The sequence below is a fragment of the Miniopterus schreibersii genome (assembly GCF_964146895.1).
Source record: "Miniopterus schreibersii genome assembly, chromosome: 12".
NCBI classification, from domain to species: Eukaryota; Metazoa; Chordata; class Mammalia; order Chiroptera; family Miniopteridae; genus Miniopterus; species Miniopterus schreibersii.
In genome coordinates, this window is record NC_138112.1 from 26,968,992 (window position 1) to 26,987,852 (window position 18,861).

Genomic DNA, 18,861 nt, shown 5'->3' on the forward strand with positions numbered 1-18,861 from the left:
TTGCAGGCTTGGTCCCTGGGGCGAGTACCAGAGGCAGCCAGTCAATGTGTCTCTCTCACATCCTTGTTTCTTTCTCTCCCCCCCTCCTTCTTTCTCTCCCCCTCTTCTCTCCCCACCTTGCTCTCCTTTTCACTCTCTGAAAAGCAATGGAAAAAATATCCTCAGGTGAGAATTTAAAAAATAATTTAAAAAAATATATAGGTCAACCATTAGGCATTAGTCTAGAGCAGGGGTCAGCAAACGTATAAGATTGTAAATATTTTTGGCTCGTGAGAGTAGCTTCATTATAGCCTGAAAGCAGCCATAGAAAATACATAAACATATGAGCTTGGCTGTGTTCCAAAACTTTATTTACAAAGACATGCAGCTGTAGTCTGCTGATGCCTGCCCTAGAAGAGGCTTTTTAATAAGAAGCCTTACAATCCAAGTTAAAAGTTTCTGAGAAGTAAGTTGTGTAATAAAAATTCCAAGTTTCTTACTCAGTAAGAGCATGAAAGGACCACCCAAGGTGTGCCATTCCTAGAGCTGCATCGCCCAATTAGCCACTGACCACATATTGTCATTTAAACTTTAATTAGTTAAAACTAAATGTTAGATAAAATTAAAATTTTACTTTCTAAATTGTACTAGTCACATTTTTTATTGCTCAGTGGCACATGTGAGTAGCAGCTACCATATTATACAGGGCAGATTTATAGAACATTTCTGATATTAGAAAGTTTTGTTGGCTAGTTCTGCTCTAGAACAGTGGTCAGCAGACCTTTTGTGTAAAGATCCTCAGTTGAATGTCACTGAATCTATTTTGTTCTCAGAGGGGGGAGATTACCCAAAGGATTTATATGCATATAGGCATAACCCATGGACACAGACAATAGTATGGTGAAGGCCTGGGGTGGGGGGTGGGTACGGGATAGAAGGGGTCAATGGAGAAAAAAGGGGACATCTGTAATACTTTCAACAATAAAGATAAATCAGAAACAAAATCTCAGTTGTATATTCTTTTCTTTCCTTTTGTTTTGTTTTCTTTCCTGTTATTTTTTTATAACAACCCTTTAAAATTGTAAAAACTGTTTTTAGCTCACATGGGCTTCTATAAATAGGCCTTAGCCTATAGTTTGCCAACCCCTGCTTTGTAGGATTGAGAAAACTCAGGAAAATCAGAGAATAGCTGTATGGATACCCTCCAGCCCTTCTAGAGGACATTGTGATCTGATGATGTGATGCTCAGTGCACTAGGTAGCTTATCCTCACTAAAGTTACAAGAACACTGAATTATAAGTCAGAGCTAGTGGGTTTTGGTCCCAGCTATGCCATCCCTGTGACCTTATCTAGACCTTCCTTCCTCACCTGTAAAAGAGAACAGTAGAAGACAGGTTAATATTAGCTAAAAAGCCAGCTGCTTCTTATTTTTTAAAATCTAAACAGATGCAGTGTTGGTTCATTTTTAAAATTTTGTTGTGAATATAATACGTATGTATTTTATTATTTATTTATTTTTAAATATGTCTTTATTGATTTCAGAGAGAGGAAAGGAGAGGGAGGGAGAGAGAGAGAAACATTAATGATGAGAGTCACTGATGGGCTCCCTCCTGCACGCTCCTGACTGGGGATCGAGCCCGCAACCCGGGCATGCGCCCTGACCGGGAATCGAACCCTGATCGCCTGGATCCTAGGTCGAAGCTCAACTGCTGAGCCACACCCAGCTGGGCTGTATTTTAAATACAGTACTCATAATGGAGCCTTAAGTGCTCTTTTTAGTAAGTTTTTATTTGAAGAATGCCAAGTGCTTGGACTCCCCTGGTTTTTTGTTTGTTTTTAATTACTCCATTCTACTTTTAACTGTCCCTGCTCTGTGCTCTCTCTCCACCCCCCTCCCACCTCCTCATGCCTTGTCAGATTCTCTTAATGGTGTTCAGGCTTACCTAATAACTACCCTTATGTGCCATGACCCTTCTGTAGCTATTTATTTGGAGGTAGGTAATGGTATCTCTAAAATTTATCAATTTGTGCAAGAGGAATCTCTTCTTGTTGTTTTTCTTAAAATGAGTTTTTAAAATATTTGTAAGAAAAATACTTATTTGCTTTTAAAGAACAGATCAGTTTTTGCCTTCCTTAATTAAACACATTACTGTTGTGACATCTTTCAGTTAATTTATACTGAAAACTAAAATTTTCAGAAAAGTTTATAATATTGTAATATTATAAGCTTATGGAATTTGAAGCTCTTTGGATAGGTGTTAATGATAGAACAGTAGATAATTTTGACTTGGAAGTTGTCAGGGAGATTCCACTGGAAAGAAGCATGCTTTTCTAGCACTATGCAGAGAGTATAGAAATGAGACACAGTTTCTAGGGAGGCATGGCCAATTTGATATTCACCTGTGTCTTTCCAAATGTATTCTAGGCCAGTGCAGGAGCAATAAAACCTCGAAACCCAGCTGATTTTTTGTGTGCATAGGAGTTGATTACCTTAGTTAAGTAGGCATTAAAAAGTAGGCTTGACACAACAAAAGAACTGAGGTTTTTGACTGGCATTAAGAATTGGACATGTTTAAAAGTATTTAAAAATGGAATAAAAAAGTATTTTAAAAAGTATTTTAAAAAGTTTAAAAAAAAAAAATTAAAAACAAGGGCATTGGATGGAAAGAATATGTTTGGAATCCAGTGAACTTGGGTTTGGATTCCAGTTCTCCCTAACTTGTGTGACTTTAAGCAAGTATTAAACCTTTCTAAACCTATGGAAATTGGGTTAATAATGTCTTGTAGGATTGCTATAAGGATTACATAGATGACTGTAACATTCAACACTATCCCTGGCACATACAATTATCATTAAAACTGCTCTTAAAATGCATCTTGTGTGTGCAAGTCATTTCATATTTGGAATGTACTTTTTACCTAATTATTATTTTTTCCATCCCTTCACTCTCATCCTGTGTGAGTCTTTTGTTCTGAGGTGGGTCTTTTGTAGACAGTATATATTTGGATCTTTTAATAGGAGCATTTAATCCATTTACATTTAAGATTATTATTGATAGATACTTATCTATTACCATTTTAATTTATTTCTGATTCTAATTACAGCAGTCCCTTTAACATTTCCTGCAATTCTAGTTTGATGGTGATAAACTCCTTTAGCGTTTTTTTGTCTGGGAAGCTATTTCACCATCTATTTTGAATGAGTAGAGTAGTCTTGGTTTTAGATCCTTGTTTTGCATTACCTTGAATACTTCATGCCATTCCCTTCTGGCCTGTAGAGTTTCTGATGAGAAGTCAGCTGACAGCCTTATGGGAGCTCCTTTGTAGGTAACAGATTGCTTTTCTCTTGCTGCCTTTAATATCCTCTCTTTGTCTTGCATTCTTGGCATTTTAATGATGATGTGTCTGGGTGTGGGCCTCTTTGGATTCTTCTTGCTTGGGACTTTCTGTGCCTCCTGAACTTGCATGAGTTTTTCCTTGATCAGGTTAGGGAAGTTTTCTGCCATTATTTCTTCAAACAGTTCTCTAACCCTTGCTTACTTTTGACCTGCTCTTGCAGTCCTATGATACGAGTGTTGTTATATTCCATGTTGTCCCACAGCTTCCTTAGACTTTCCTCCTGTTTTTTAATTGTTTTTTCTTTTGGATTTCTGATTGAGGGATTTTTTTCCTACTATCTTCTAATTCACTGATCCGATCCTCAACTTCCCCTATTCTGTTTATTCCTTCCAATGTATTCTTAATTTCTGCTATGTCATTCTTAATTTCCTTCAGTTTCCATATCTTTTTTCATGCTGTTGAGCATCCTTACAACCAGTATTCTGAACTCTATATCTGATAGATTGCTTATCTCCATTTCATTTAGCTCTTTTTTTGGAGACTTCCCTGTTCTTTCATTTGGGGCTTGTTTCTTTTGTCTCCCCATTTTGGCTGCCTATTTCCGTTTGTTTCTATGTATTTGGTATATCTGCTAGGACTCAGTCTTTTTGGAGAGTCTCTGGTGCAGGCCAATGTCAGGAGCTGTTTATGACTGTCCTTGAGTACCCTGTTTGAAGCTATCAACCCACAGCTTGATGTCCCCTCTGTTGGGGCTGGGTATGTTTGGACAGGACCAAGATGCACACCAAATCTGCTTTTACAAGGCCCGAGTCCAGAAGCAGATCAGGCAAAGACTTAAAGCACCCAGAGATCCACCTCTGTCTGCAGACTGATTGTTAGTCTCTTAATGAGCCTCTGGCTGTGGAAACTCAGATGGCAGGGCGAGAGGTTTTCCAGGAGGGTGGGGCAATTGCTTCCCCCTCAGGCAAAAGCTACTTGGAAGGTAAATGTCTGCCTTTGAAAGATGTCCTCTGCCATATGGGGAAATCACTTAGCACAGGAATCCAGAGGGGTACCCTCTGAGATCTATCTCCAGAGCCCACAACTCTAGATTCTTCTCACACAGCTCTAGCCCACCCTGCCGTCCTTCTGCTGGAGCCCAAGGTGAATGGCTACACACAAAACTTTGTGCACTGCCTCTTTAAGAGGATGCCTGCATTTCTAGCTGTCTCTCCCTGGCAAATAGAAACTTGGCTGCTTTTCACAGCCAGATGTTATGTGGGCACCTTTCTTCTTTCTGGTGCTCTTCGCTGGGAAGCCCGGCCTGGAGTTTAGGCTCGAGAGTCCTCAGTGGAAACCCCCATCTCCTCCCCCCATCTGAGTTGTCGCTCCGGACCTTCAGCTGCTGCCTGCGGGAGCCCAGCCAGCCCTCTCATGCCTCCACACTTCCTACCAGCCTCTGTGTGGTCTCCACTTTACGTCCTTGGGTATTAGGGTGCTCTCCAGCTTGTCTTCAGTTGCAGTTGATTACTCAGGATGGTTTTTCTATATTTTAGTTGTAATTCCAGTTTGGTCCCGGGAGAGTGTCAGTGTAGCTTCCACTCAGTCCTCTGCCATCTTTAATCTTCTGGAATGTTTTTCTGTCCCCAATAATATATTATTGTCCTCCTGAGATTTGCCCTGCGGGGTAGTGGCTTCTGAACATTCATCTACTAAGTGGTGTTGGTTAGTGACAGAGTTTTCACTGGCCTTAGTGAAATGATTTAAAGAACAATATGTATACTTCTTACACTGTAATGATAGCATGGACACATAATGAAGCATGATAGGTTTTTGTCTTTCTTGAGTAGATACATTGATTATTTTTGTAAGGAGAAGGAGGTATAATTTTTAAACAGCTTGAACAGTTTAAAATGCCAAGTCTGTATAATTTTAGGAACGTTTTGACAAATGGTCAGACTTATATACTAAATTATTTTTTATTTTGATAGTATTTGTGCTGTCACTGAATGACCAATGTCTTTGAGTTAAGAATATTTTAAGGGTTAAGTACTTACGGAAGTTAGATAAAGTTGTACGTTCTTAAAATTTGTGCCATACAGAATATTTATGCTGTGATCTAAAATGCTATTTTTCAAGTAGTATTATTGATATGTACTAGATTGTGTGTGTCATTGTTAATAGTAAGTTACTGCTTTCTGGCCTCTTTCTTTGAGGACCTTTTGGGACTTCTCACCAACTCTTGTTCTACTTTTAATTTTTTTTTTAAGACCAGTATTTTTGGTACAACATCATATTGTACTTTTTTATGACTTGGCGTGATGTACATTAAGAATTCAATCTGTGAGAGTCTGACAGACTGAAAGTCCTTCAGCAGAAAGTTGAAAGAGGAAGAAAAAGAGGCTATGTTTAAGGACTCAAAAATCTGAATTCTCCCTGATGATATAGTTGTTAATCTTCTAATATCAAAGTTTGTTTTTGTGTGTTTTTTTTACATTCTGGGTGTATATAATTTAGAGAAGGAAGGTAACTTAGGAGCCATTTATTATAGCCTTGACAAAGTGAAAGAATTCCTTCTTTGTGACCTTTGCTAGACTATTCTCTGCTTGGATATATACTCAGTGATTTCAAAGGTCCCCAAGTCATGTGAGAGCCCTAATAATTTTAGATGATTTTAATTCTTTTCAGCCCCTAGATATTCAGAACCTCATCTCTAAAAAAATATAGCCTCATACAATTGAAAACCTTACACTTATTACCATAACGTAATCTGGTTTCAGAGGCATGAGCTGGGTGTTTGTTGACTTAATATCACTAGAATCAGTGTAAAACAGATAAGGTTGACTAAAGTTTCCTATTTATGTTCTGGTATTTTAGACCAGAGTTAGGTAAATTAGTAGCATGTTTGATTGTATATTTGTCATTCACAGTGCTGGACATAAGTTGAAGTTAGAGGGTGGTGGGAATTGAAGATGGTATGGTTTTTTTCGTGGTGTGGGGGTTTGATATTAGAAAGGCACCTTGACACAAGGGGGACATAAGGATTAGTGGGATGTAACTTTTAGAATCCTGTCACTTCTCATATGAACTTAACCATATAGCTTTTCATTAAACATTGGAGGAAAGAAGGAAGAAAGGAGAGAGAAATATGGAAGGTGAATTGGTAGAAGGATAAAGACTCTTGGGCATACTAAGTGGATTCATCTATTTTTAAAGCAACATAGACTACTTACTTCATTCCCAAATGAACTCTCACACTGTGTGTATTTTAGATGTGTTTAGTTTTTTAAAGATTATCAACATACGACATTCAGGTAAAAATAGCAAAGATTTTTTTTCTGTAACAAAGCATACTAGTAGTTCAAGCTCAGTTGCTCTTGTGTAGTTTTCTTTGTCAGTGGGATGATTTTGTAATCACCACAAAAAGATGTGGTAGTGTAAGAAACATTCTGCTTGGCTTTGTTTTTGTTTTGGGAATTTATTGCTTTTTTCGTTCTATTGTTATCATTATTAAAGAGCTATAAATGTAGACTTATTAAAGAATTGAGCTTTTTGCATTTTGTTTTTCTTAGGATTCACTTCTTCTCCAGTTGCACAGTCACATCCTTCGGCTGGCCTTAATGTTGACTTTGAATCTGTGTTTGGAAATAAATCTACCAATGTTATTGTAGATTCTGGGGGTAAGAAAAAATTGTTTTATTAACATTACTATAATGTTCTAATTTAAAATCTGTGTAAGGACAAATAATGCTCCTTTTAACATGTATAAGTAGATTAAATTGCAGTAGCCAAAGAAGTTCCTCCTCCCACAACCACTAGATGAGAGACCTTCAAGGGACTATTAACTGTTGCCCTTTCTTAGTGGCGTTTTTGACTCTGGGAACATTTTATTTCTCCTAGAGCTAAATAAGAGAGGGGAAAAAGAGGTTTTGCTCAGATTAGAGTGCTGAGATGATAGTGGCTATGTGTACTCATTATAATATTTACCTTTACCGAAAGGAAATTGGCTTTTTTTTTTTTTTTTTTTAATATATCTTTATTGATTTCAGAGAGAGGAAAGGAGAGGGATAGAGAGATAGAAACATCAGTGATGAGAGAGTCATTAATCGGCTGCCTCCTGCATGCCCCCGACTGGGGATCGAGCCCGCAACCCGGGCATGTGCCCTGACCGGGAAACGAACCCCGATCGCCTGGATCCTAGGTTAACGCTCATCAGCTGAGCCATGCCTGGCTGGGCAGAAATTGGCTTTTTTGAAAACTGGGAAAATATAACCTGTGGTACTTGTTGAGATAGTCCATGTATAAGTAGTAGCTAGAATATATTAAATATCAGAGCTGTGGGTGTAGGGGCTTTGTATTGTTTTGAGGATGATTCTTACTATAGGGTGCCTGTTCATTTGTCTTAAAAGAACTTTTATAAATCTGTAGAGCCAGGTTTCTACTTAATTATTTCCATTTAATATCTTGCTAATTGGAAGTTTGTAAAGATAAGACGTTCCTATAAAATTGACATTTGTATTCTTACCTTTGATTCCCTTTGATTTTGGTTAGTAGTTAAATTCAAGGCATTTAAAGAAATATGTTGAAGTGTTCTTTTAAAAAAAAAATTTTTTTTTAATTGATTTCAGAGAGAGGGGGAGAGAGAGAAACATCAGTAATGAGAGAATCATTGATCGGCTGCCTCCTGCACGCCCCCAACTGGGGATGGAGCCCACAACCTGGGCATGTGCTCTGACCAGGAATCAAACCGTGGTCTCTTGGATCCTAGGTCAATGCTCACCAGCTGAGCCACGCCCAGCCGGACGAGTTGTTCTTAATTTTATAATATACAATTAGTTGTCATCCAAAAAGTAAGAAGCGAGCTGATACAGAATATGTGTGAACTAAGAATTTATTTTTTTCTGTACACTAGTAGGGTTATAATTGTATTTTTTGATGCATTTGACATTTTCCTTTTGAGTTTATCTTGCTGGGAAAGGAGATAAAGAAAATAGAGACCAGTTTATATTTTGTAAACCACGATTTTTTAAATTGAATCTATTGAGATGACATTTATTAATAAAATTATATAGGTTTCAGGTGCACAATTCTGTAATACATCATTTATATATTGTATTATGTGTCCACCACCCCAAGTCAAGTCTTCCTCCATCGCTATTTACCACCTCCCACCCCCCCATGTAAACCACCATTTTTCATAACCTTTTTCAAATTCTTCGGTATTCCTAGATCACTCTATTTAGGGGTTGGCTTGATTGGATTATCTTTACCTTCTACCTTGTGGTAGAGAACTGTAAGGGATTTTATTTTGTTTTTATTTCTAAGCAATGTCCTAGTTTACTAGATGGTTTTATGCAGTTGGAGCATAATTTAGCAATTTCTCAGGTATAATTTAGGTTAGCTGGTTTTAGACAGACCCAAAGAGATTATCTGATGATTCATTTTAACTAGCTTTAATGTACTATTTTATATACACCTTACATTCTCTACTTTGAAGACTATAAAAAGGTCTGTAAAACATTATTTCTTAAAAGAAACTTTTTTCAAAGATTCCAGAGATGTATTTTTCACTGTATTGCTACGGGTATAAGTGAGTCTTAAGAAAATTTTGTCGGGTAAGGGGGAGAATTGCATTTCATTCCTTTCTTTGTTACAACTTTGGAATAAGAATGGTTTACTTGAGTGTTTCTTTCTTCATCTCCTTTAACCTAAATGTAATTTTGTCATGAAATGAGATAAATTATTTCTGTCAAAGCCAATACAGTCTTTTCAGTCAGTTCACTTAAATGGTGAATTTCGTCTTTTTCCATTTAAGAGCAAGTTTAATACCCATATTTTGGAGGACTTTTCCAGTAAACAAACAAGGAAAAAAGGCAGAGACCTCCTTTAGAAAGCTGTAGCACCATAAAATTCCTTACAGACCCTATTTCGTCTGTTTGTAACTTTAAGGCTTTGATGAACTAGGTGGACTTCTCAAACCAACTGTGGCCTCTCAGAACCAGAGTCTTCCTGTTTCCAAACTTCCACCTAACAAGCTGGTATCTGATGACTTGGATTCATCCTTAGCCAACCTTGTGGGAAGTAAGTATAGTTTGGATTCTTCAATCTTCTTTAAAATAAGTTGTTTTATTTAAAAAGTAGTTTTTAACTGATTTCTTTTTCCCCTGTCCTAGATCTTGGCATTGGAAATGGAACCACTAAGAAGTGAGTTTTTGTTTGTATTCTTTCCCGTGTGCTGCTTAGAGGTGGATTTGGCTTTCATTTCCAAAGTGTGTGTAGAGATGCCATCTGCATCTTAAATGCTCTGTTCAACCTAAATATATAGTAAGGAAACTTCATGATAACAGACATTTAATATTCTCACATATATTTATTTAAAGTGATGTAAATTGGAGTCAGCCAGGTGAAAAGAAGCTAACTGGAGGATCTAACTGGCAACCAAAAGTTGCACCAACAACCGCTTGGAATGCTGCAACAATGGTGAGTTCAAAAAGCTCATAATATACTAACATGAATAATTTAGGTAAATGTGTAACATAAAAATGTTTTTAAAGTGATAGGCATAAATGGAAGGATTGTTATTACTGGGTTTTAGAAATTTAAGTAATTTGTATTTAAGGAGGCTTAGTTGACTATATTTGCAGGTACATTTTAATAGGTAACATTTGTTTAAAGGTTACTTGTGTCAGGCATATTCTAATAAGTAATATATGGTTTTATTTTATATAATCCTCAAATTAACCTTAAATGGTAGCAACTATTATTGTCCCCATTTTACAGATGAGAAAATGGAGACACAAAGTTAAGTACTTATGTCCAGGATCATAGAATTCTTAAGTGATTAGGTGGGTTTTTAGAACTCAGACAGCCTAAGCTCACAGAATATGATCTTAATCACTACTCTCTACCACTGGTTTCAAATTTATTATTCATTTATCTAGAATATAATATCTTTACTTTTTTTCTGACCTCACCATTGGTAAAGAAACTATATTTGCTTGGCTTTTATTAATATTGTCATATAATTTATACAGATTCTTTTTATTTGCTGCACTTATGTTCTTAAAGTCACCCAAACACTGAACCATTGCTAGGTTCACACACTCATAGATATTTTCCCCAACAGTGGTTCAGTGTTTACTAATTCACTGTTAGGGTGACTTTAAGAAATGTGCAGTAAATCATCTGCTACCAGTGGAGAATCAACTGTGTGTAGGTATAAGCATGGGTGTGGGCGCTGGCACACACACACATCTTACCTAGATTATAATCATAAATCCCCAAAAAACTTGTTCTGGTAGATTATATATTTTTTATTTTACAAAAGAGAAAATGAGGTTTAGAAGTGTTAAGTGACTTGTCTGAGGCCACCCCAAGAACAGGTGCCAGACTTGAGATTCTAGTTCTGTCCACTGGCCCCAGAGCCAGAGCTTGCTTCTTAACTACTGCACCATTCCCTCCCTTCCCCAGCTTCTGGTCATCTTCATATTAGAACTGAGACAAGGCAGAGCTCGTTTTGTTCGACCTCAGCTGGAAACGAATGCATAGGGGGACAAATTGTTCACCACTCCACACTTTTCCATAAATTACCTTAATTGACCTCAGAAGCATTACAAGCATTGCTTTTCAGATTACAAATAAATTTTAGCAAGTAGGTAAATTTGCAAATACAGAATCGATGAATAATGATTAATTTTATATGCTAATTAATTAGTTAGCATTTAGTACTGAAGAAGTTCTGTTATTGTTTTTAGTTACTCTGAAGTGTAGTTATTCCAGAATAGCTTTGTGGCTATACTCCTATCCTTGGTCAGCTGCTTTTTTACCATCTTCCTGGGTCAGAGAAAACCAATTTCTTGTCGAAAAATTTGAAACATGTTTTTTTGTAACAGTGTGCTATAGCAGCATTTTGACAACCCAAGCTACACATTGTAGCCTTCCTATTGTTATTAGAGGCCCCCATTATAAACCCTTGTTATTAAATACCTTTCAGAGCATTGCCCTGTTTTCTGTAGGTTAATCATAAAATAGTGTGCTGGTAAAATTTTGTGGGACATTACCTAAAGAATTCTGTTACCTTCAGTCTTCGTAAATAGAAATATTGACTTAGCTACCTTTTTAAGGCAGTAATTTTTCCCTGATAGTGGTCACTACCATCACTAAAAAGAAAACTTTTTATATTTAAATAGTTTAGGTTCTTACATATACACAGGCACTATCCTGAGTCTCTAAACAGTGCACTCTTGGGGTTGTTTGAGTAGGTATCATCCCAGTTGTAAGGATGAACTTATGTGATTTTTTTCAAGTGCAAAACAACTAGAAAACAGATTTAAATTGAAATCCATCCCTCTGACTCTGAATCCAGTGTTTTCCCCATTATAACACACCTCCCTGACTAGGTAATGGCAGGAAGTTAGTTTAGTGGATTTCATAGCCTCAGATGTGAATTATACATTGATGATATATGAGGAATGATATAAATCCAAATACTCAAATGGAGATACAGTGGATATGTTCTATTGAATTAGTATTAATCTATGTGAAATATTATGAGTTTGTAGACAGCACTTCACCTGAGATTGACTACTAGAATATAATAGGCATCTAACCATCTAGAATTTGTATGTAAGTTGATAACAATATTTATGGTGCTGTGTTATATATGGTGATGTGTATCATCTCTTAAGATTTTGTTAAAATATTTGTGTATTTTATAGAATTTCTTTTTAATGACTAACATTTAGGGCTGGTGATACAATTCACTACTTAGGTAAACTGCTGCTTATGATGTTTCTTTACATTTCTAACCTTTTAATTAATCCTTAAACACTGTCAAGGTTTTTAAATATTTTTTGTTATTTATAACAAATGATTTGGTATTTTATTAAAATATATAATAATGTTATACTACAAATTCTTTTAATTATTCTTGCTTTTTTTCTGTGGTATATGTTATATGATGCAACCTTGTTGATGGATGCACTGAATTTGGTACTGTTGACACTACTAATAGATTTTATGTTTTAATGACACTTGTAATCAATAAACTGTTATATATGCAAGAGAATAATGCAAAGACTAAATTTCCCTTGTCAACCTTGATAGTGTTTTAGTATAGATGTTCTTCCATTAGATACTGGAAATACAAGGGATTTTAGGTAGTTAGTGAATGTACATGTGAACTAAAATGCTCTCTGTGTATTTTCTGTTGTGTAAGTACTTGTTCTAATCCAGTGTTATTGCATTATGTAATTGTTCTCCCTGGGAAAAACAGAATGGCATGCATTTTCCACAATACGTAAGTGACCAAAAACTAGCCTTTTTGCAATAAATTGGCATGCTATTAACCACTGCTATAGCAGAATCTCACAACCTTTCAGCTATTACTTGTTTTCACATTCAGATTTTCAGTGTGCCAAAAATTCTTCCTAGCATCTACTGATTTTCATGGGTGTGTTGCAGAATTGATTCTGATGATGGCATGGGAAATATAATTTTTTTTTCTTGCTTAATATTCTGCCATTTGCTGCCAGATGGCTGGCTGGGTGTCTGTGTGTGTATCTGTGCTGCCACCATGCACTTGATGACTTGAAGGGAAATGTTGATTGTGGTAATGTTGAAAATAACAATTGCATGAAATCTTACAGGCTTCTGCTGTACTTGGCAGTTTGTCTACTGCTCTTGCAGCTCTTGGTTTTTAAGTAGGGAGAGGCCAATAAGTCCTACATGCTCACCCAAATACTAAACTTTTAACTATTCACTTTAGTTTTGCTTCATTTACCTTCTCCACGCATATGTTTAGATTGCCATATATTTACAGTTTTGGTTTTTTTTTAATGTTTCAGCAGTGTTATTGGTCTTTCACCTATATTCAGTTTTAGTTTTCATTGTAAGATAACATACACAGGGAATGTTGTTAAGACAGCAGATATACCTAAAATTATTTGTGCTAAGAGTATATATTTACAGAGCATGAGTTAAAGTAGTTGGAGGAGAGTGACTTAAACATCTTAGTGGTTCTTTTAAGCATTAAAGCATGAACAGACTTAAAAATTTATTGCTCCACCAATTTGCTGCTTTGCAGAAGATAGTTTAAATAAATAACCTATGGAATAAATAAGAAGGAATGCTAGTATACATACTCTGTGTAAGAACCGTGTACTTTATAGAAATTGTCATACTCAGTAGTGGTTTGAAATCTTTAGGGTTCTTTAAAAAAAAAGTGAATTAGGTCCTTAGAAACTAATTTTTTGGAAGATCAAATTATTAATTGATTTGGGATCTTTAAATTTTTTTTCTTTGCTTAAAAACTGAAGTGCCTAGGAAAACATTCAGAATTTATTACTTTTTCTAGGTAAACATTTTTTATGATAGTAATAGACTTTAAATTTTAGAACTATGAGTATTTTTTAAAATCTGAAGATATTTGAAGCTGTAAAAGCCCATTGAAATCTTAGATCACTGTTTAAGTATCTAAGTTTAAATGGTATTTTTTAAATTTTCTTTCTAATCATTCTGCTTTTCTGCTAATTACAAGACACCTTTTTCATTGAACACTGACACACAGTTATTTTTTTAATTTTAGTTGACAGATTGACATACTTATTAATGATCACAAGTGTCACATTTAATCACAGCTGTCTTAGCAATTCTTTTAGTGGAACTACAACTATTAATTCCTTGAACTCAGTTGACATAAAGGAGTTATACTTCCTTGTTTTTTTCTTTCACTATTTCAGGCACCCCCTGTAATGGCCTATCCTGCTACTACACCAACAGGCATGATAGGATATGGAATTGTAAGTATTTGTTTGTACACAGCTTTTTGAAAATAGGTTGATTCATATTTAACTTGCTTTTATTACAAATGTAACTGTAAAAAAGAACTCCTTGCCACCCACACCCTTAGTGCCTAACTCAGAACCTTGTATGTTCCTTAGCATTCATTGGTTTCATAAGTATTTCTAGAATAGTCATTATACAATAGGTAACATTTATTAATGTTCACAGTATCGTGTGGCTTATTTTTTCATCATAACTTTTCTAGGCATTTTATACTTCATTACAAACTCAAACATTAATAGTAACTCCAAGTCTTTATTGCTGTGACCAGTGAGGTCTTAGAGCCTTAATACTGTACGAGAAGGAAAGAATTAACAGTTCTTGAATTATGTAGAGGTAAAATTAGTCTAGTAAAGGCCAGAGAAGTTTCCTATGACCATGGTTGGTATAGTACAAAAACTGCCCTTTAACCTTTAAGCTGGCCATAATCCACATTCTAGAGTGCCCTTCCTCTCCTCTCTTTACATATAGACTCGCTTAGGTAAGAAATGGACCTAGTGGCTTCAACCCCCTGTACATGTTTGAGGAACTGTTGCTGATAGGAGACAGGATTACATCTCTTGGTATTGCTATGGTGACTCCTGTGCTGCTTCTTCATTTACATCTTCTGGAAGTAGTTCTTTTCCTACATACGAAGAAGTTTCACAGCTTTTGGATTGGTGCTCATTGCATAAAAAAGGAATCTGCACATAAACTGAGGCAATAAAGTTAAAATGAAGTTTTCTACAAATATACCTGAAAAGTTAAATAGAACTTATAGAAAGATAAGGTTTTATATTGCATTTTAACCAAAATAATATAGCTGTCTATGTGTGCTCTATTTTGTCACTGATAATTTTATGCCATGGCGTGATAATTTTTAAAGCAAGAGATGGTCAGTTGAGATTGTATTTTCAGTTAGTCAGGAATGAACTAACCTCTTTGTGTATAAATTAAAGCCTCTTCTTGATTCCCCCTTAAAATATCAAATAAATTGAAAGAACCACAGAGTGAACTTCTTCAAAGAATCAGCTGTGTTCACTTGTGGTCACTTGCATGATAACATGAGAATTTGATTTGATATACAAAGGCAGTTTACTTTGAAATGTCTTAGTCATTTTACAGTTTTAAGTTTTCCTATATATATCTAAAGCTGGTAAATTTGAAAATATTTTGGTGTAAATTATTTTGTCTGTTGTACTGTAAGTAAGGTTTAAATTTTACAACTCATTGTATAGAAAAACCTAAGCTTTTATACAGACTTTAAAAATGAACACATTAAAGACTTTCCATACCAAAATAAATACTCTTAAAAATTGGTAGCTGTCAGTCTTATTTGCATTTACAGGAGTTTTCCTTTGAGTTAAAGCAAAAATAGTAGTTGTCCTCCCTGTCACCCTTGTTTACTTACTTTATAATAAGGGAGGTTGAGTCGACAATCTCTAACTTGATATTTTTCTATTTTTCAGCCTCCTCAAATGGGAAGTGTACCTGTAATGGCACAACCAACCTTAATATACAACCAGCCTGTCATGAGACCACCAAACCCCTTTGGCCCTGTATCAGGAGCACAGGTATTAATTAATATGCTACATTTAACTGTTTTAATATGCTTGATGTGGAAGAAACACAGTGCTAAAAAGTCCTTTCATACAACTTGAGAAACAAGTTATTAGCATTATTCCCCTTCATAGTGGATGTTATTTGCTTTGTATCTTTCTCATCTAAGAGTTTTTAGGAATATTGATTATTTGGAAGGAAAGGACAAGCAGATCACAGATATTAAAGATGGAAAATTCTTGATAACTTAGAGTTGGTGAATCCAGAGGACAGTTTTTCTGAGGTTAAGGAACCTACTTTCTGTTCATAATTCTGGCATAATCTTTGTGAACCCTAGAAACCTTGACCTCAGATCTCTATTGCCTTGGCATTTGGAGTGCCAGTGCACTTGAATGCATGTAGTAGTATATTTGCCAGTGCATATAATGTTACATTGACAAAATTAGTTGGTGTTGATCCAGTTTGAATCTAGTCTCATGTATTTCATAGACTAGTGAAGCACAGGAGATCCTTTCATTTTTCAGCCTTTTTGAATATTGAACTCAATAAATAGGCATCTCAGGTAGTACACCAGTAACTGGGAGTAGATTTTGAATTTAGTTCTTACTAAGAGGTAAAATCCACATTCTTTGCAGTTTATATATTTGCCCAGATGCCTCTTTTTTTATGTTACAGTGACCTTTTCTTCTTGTTCCTTAATCAGTTAACTATTTTACAATGAAGATAACTGAGAGTCAGGGTAATTGATGCATCCATTACTCTTTTTTTAAGTCAGTTAATGTTTATTTTTATAAAATGGGTTATGGGTATTTATAGTTTTTTGTTTTTTCCTCTTTTACCAGCAGTACTTTTTAAAAATATATATGTCTTGCCCGGCCGGGCATGGCTCAGCGGTTGAGCGTCAACCTAGGATCCAGGCGATCGGGGTTCGATTCCCGGTCAGGGCACATGCCCAGGTTGTGGGCTTGATCAATGACTTTCTCATCATTGATGTTTCTGTCTCTCTCCCTCCCTCTCCTTTCCTCTCTCTGAAATCAATAAAGATATATTAAAATATATATATGTGTGTGTGTGTGTGTGTGTGTGTGTGTGTGTGTGTGTGTCTTTATTGATTTCAGAGAGAGGAAGGGAGAGAGAGAGAAATAGAAACATCAGTGATGAGAGAGTCATTGATCGGCTGCCTCCTTCCTGCACACCCCTGACTGAGGATCAAGCCCCCAACCCGGGCTTGTGCCCTGACCGGGAATCGAACCAGGATCTCTTGGATCCTAGGTCGATGCTCAACTGCTGAGCCATGCCCGGTGGGGCTACGAGCAGTACTTTTTTATGTCAATCCTCAACCGAGGATATTTTTTTCCATTGATTTTTAGAGGGTGGTGGGGGGAGATTGAGGTAAGAGAGAAACATGATTAGTTCCCCAAGCGGGGCCAGGATTGAATCTGCAACCCAGGTACATGCCCTTGACTGAGAATCAAACCCGTGACCCTTTGGTATGTGGGTTGACACTCTAACCACGGGACGACACTGGCCAGGGCTTACCAGCAGTACTTTTAAATACTGGCTTAATTTGCTAAAAAACAAACTAGATTTTGATAATCTTTTAAGATGTTGATGATTTCCCTAAGTATTGATGTAGATATTTTCTTTTTTTCTTTTTTTTCTTTTTTAACTTTTAATGTAGATATTTTCTTGATATTATATGTCTTCCTCATGTCCTTTAGTTTTTTCTTTGCTTTTTTAACTTCAGATATATTTTTATTTTTAAAAATTATTTTGTTTCATTGCTCTAAAGTCTAAGTGATAAGAACCTAAATGTATTTAAGAAAAAACACTTGCTACAGTCCAGAGCTATAAATTTACAAGGTATTGCTGACTACAGAAGTTTTTATCCTGATGTGTGGCTAAACCCATATACTCAGTCTTGCAAGCTCCTGTCTCAGAAACAGAATATACTGTTACTTCAGCTTGAATACTCCCTGACAGTTTCCAAGCACTTTGACATACTTAATTATCTTGCCTTATTCTCAAAATAATCTTTAAGGTAGATAGATGGGCCTAATATTACCATTTTGTTTTACAGATACAGAAAGCTGAGACTTGAAAAAGTTCTTTAGCTAAGTAACTAGTGAAATGCAACTTATCCCCAGGAATCCCTGATCCTGGTCCAGTGCTCATTGGTGCCACACTACTCTCTACTAATATAGGACTGAGCTTATATGGCCATTGCAGTAGCATTGTCTTCCTTTTGTCAGAACCACTCTGCAGATTCCTTGCATTTCCTGCTAGATTATAAACTGCATTTACACATTGAGGATGTAACTACTATAGTTGTCAAGAACATTCTCTACAGTTTTGGATAATGTTCTCAACCTTAAAACATTTTATATTAGCTTTGATATTCTTTTTAATTTGGTTTAAAAAGAAATCTTAATTTAAAAAATTGCTGACCCTCTAGCATCTGCTGTTAATCCAGGTTTTATATCCTCTTGCCTCTAAAATCCACATAACTGACTGAAACATCAAAAAAAGTACAAGAATTTCCATGTGCATGGAAAAAAACCATGACAAATGCCTTTTCCTGATTACTTTATGTCGGGGTAGAACAGAATGAGAACATTAGGATAGTTAGTTTTTAGTTGAGAAGTCAAATTTGAAGTGAGTACTTAATGCTAAATATTACTGATTGAAAAGAGTACATGAAGGAATCAGATTGATAACTAGAAAAAGAAAATCTGGTGGCAATGAAATGGCTCAAAAAGGCTTTGGTCTCCTCACACAGTCATTTGAATCATTTGAAAGTCAGAATCTTGAATCTTTTAATGTTACTTTGAATTCCTTTACTCCCTTTGTTCTCCATGTATCTTATCACATAATCCCACTGTTTCTCTGCTATCATTAGATCCACCCTTCTTGCATTCTACAGCTTTCACCTGAATTTGAACCTCTGTCCCATGTTGATTTTCCAAGTCTCCCTGTGTTCCTTGCCTTTCTAATTTAATCCATTATGTAGACTTGAATGACCTTATATAGTCAGTATTTATAGCATCTTATCTCTATATTCAAAAATCTAAGGAAGTGAATCTCAATATAACTGAACAGATAATGACACCCCCTCAGCTTTCCTTATGTCTTAAAAACGACTTCACAAAGTCTTTTGTAAGGGGACTGGTGAGTAAACAGAAT

The 18,861-nt window shown here is 35.9% G+C and overlaps 1 protein-coding gene across 16 annotated transcripts in view; it reads left to right on the forward strand.

The window, feature by feature from the left end:
* The window catches only part of PICALM (phosphatidylinositol binding clathrin assembly protein), a 96,978-nt gene that overhangs the window by 69,784 nt on the left and 8,333 nt on the right, over window positions 1-18,861 (forward strand). For 5 of the 16 annotated variants that reach the window (XM_081153097.1, XM_081153096.1, XM_081153105.1 and 2 more), the window contains 7 exons: window positions 6,870-6,977; window positions 9,247-9,378; window positions 9,471-9,501; window positions 9,678-9,777; window positions 12,572-12,595; window positions 14,037-14,096; window positions 15,588-15,692. In XM_081153097.1, coding sequence (XP_081009223.1) covers window positions 6,870-6,977; window positions 9,247-9,378; window positions 9,471-9,501; window positions 9,678-9,777; window positions 12,572-12,595; window positions 14,037-14,096; window positions 15,588-15,692 — 560 coding nt within the window. The remainder of the gene's footprint in view (window positions 1-6,869; window positions 6,978-9,246; window positions 9,379-9,470; window positions 9,502-9,677; window positions 9,778-12,571; window positions 12,596-14,036; window positions 14,097-15,587; window positions 15,693-18,861) is intronic. The other 11 variants (XM_081153104.1, XM_081153107.1, XM_081153098.1 and 8 more) reach the window with 3 other exon arrangements.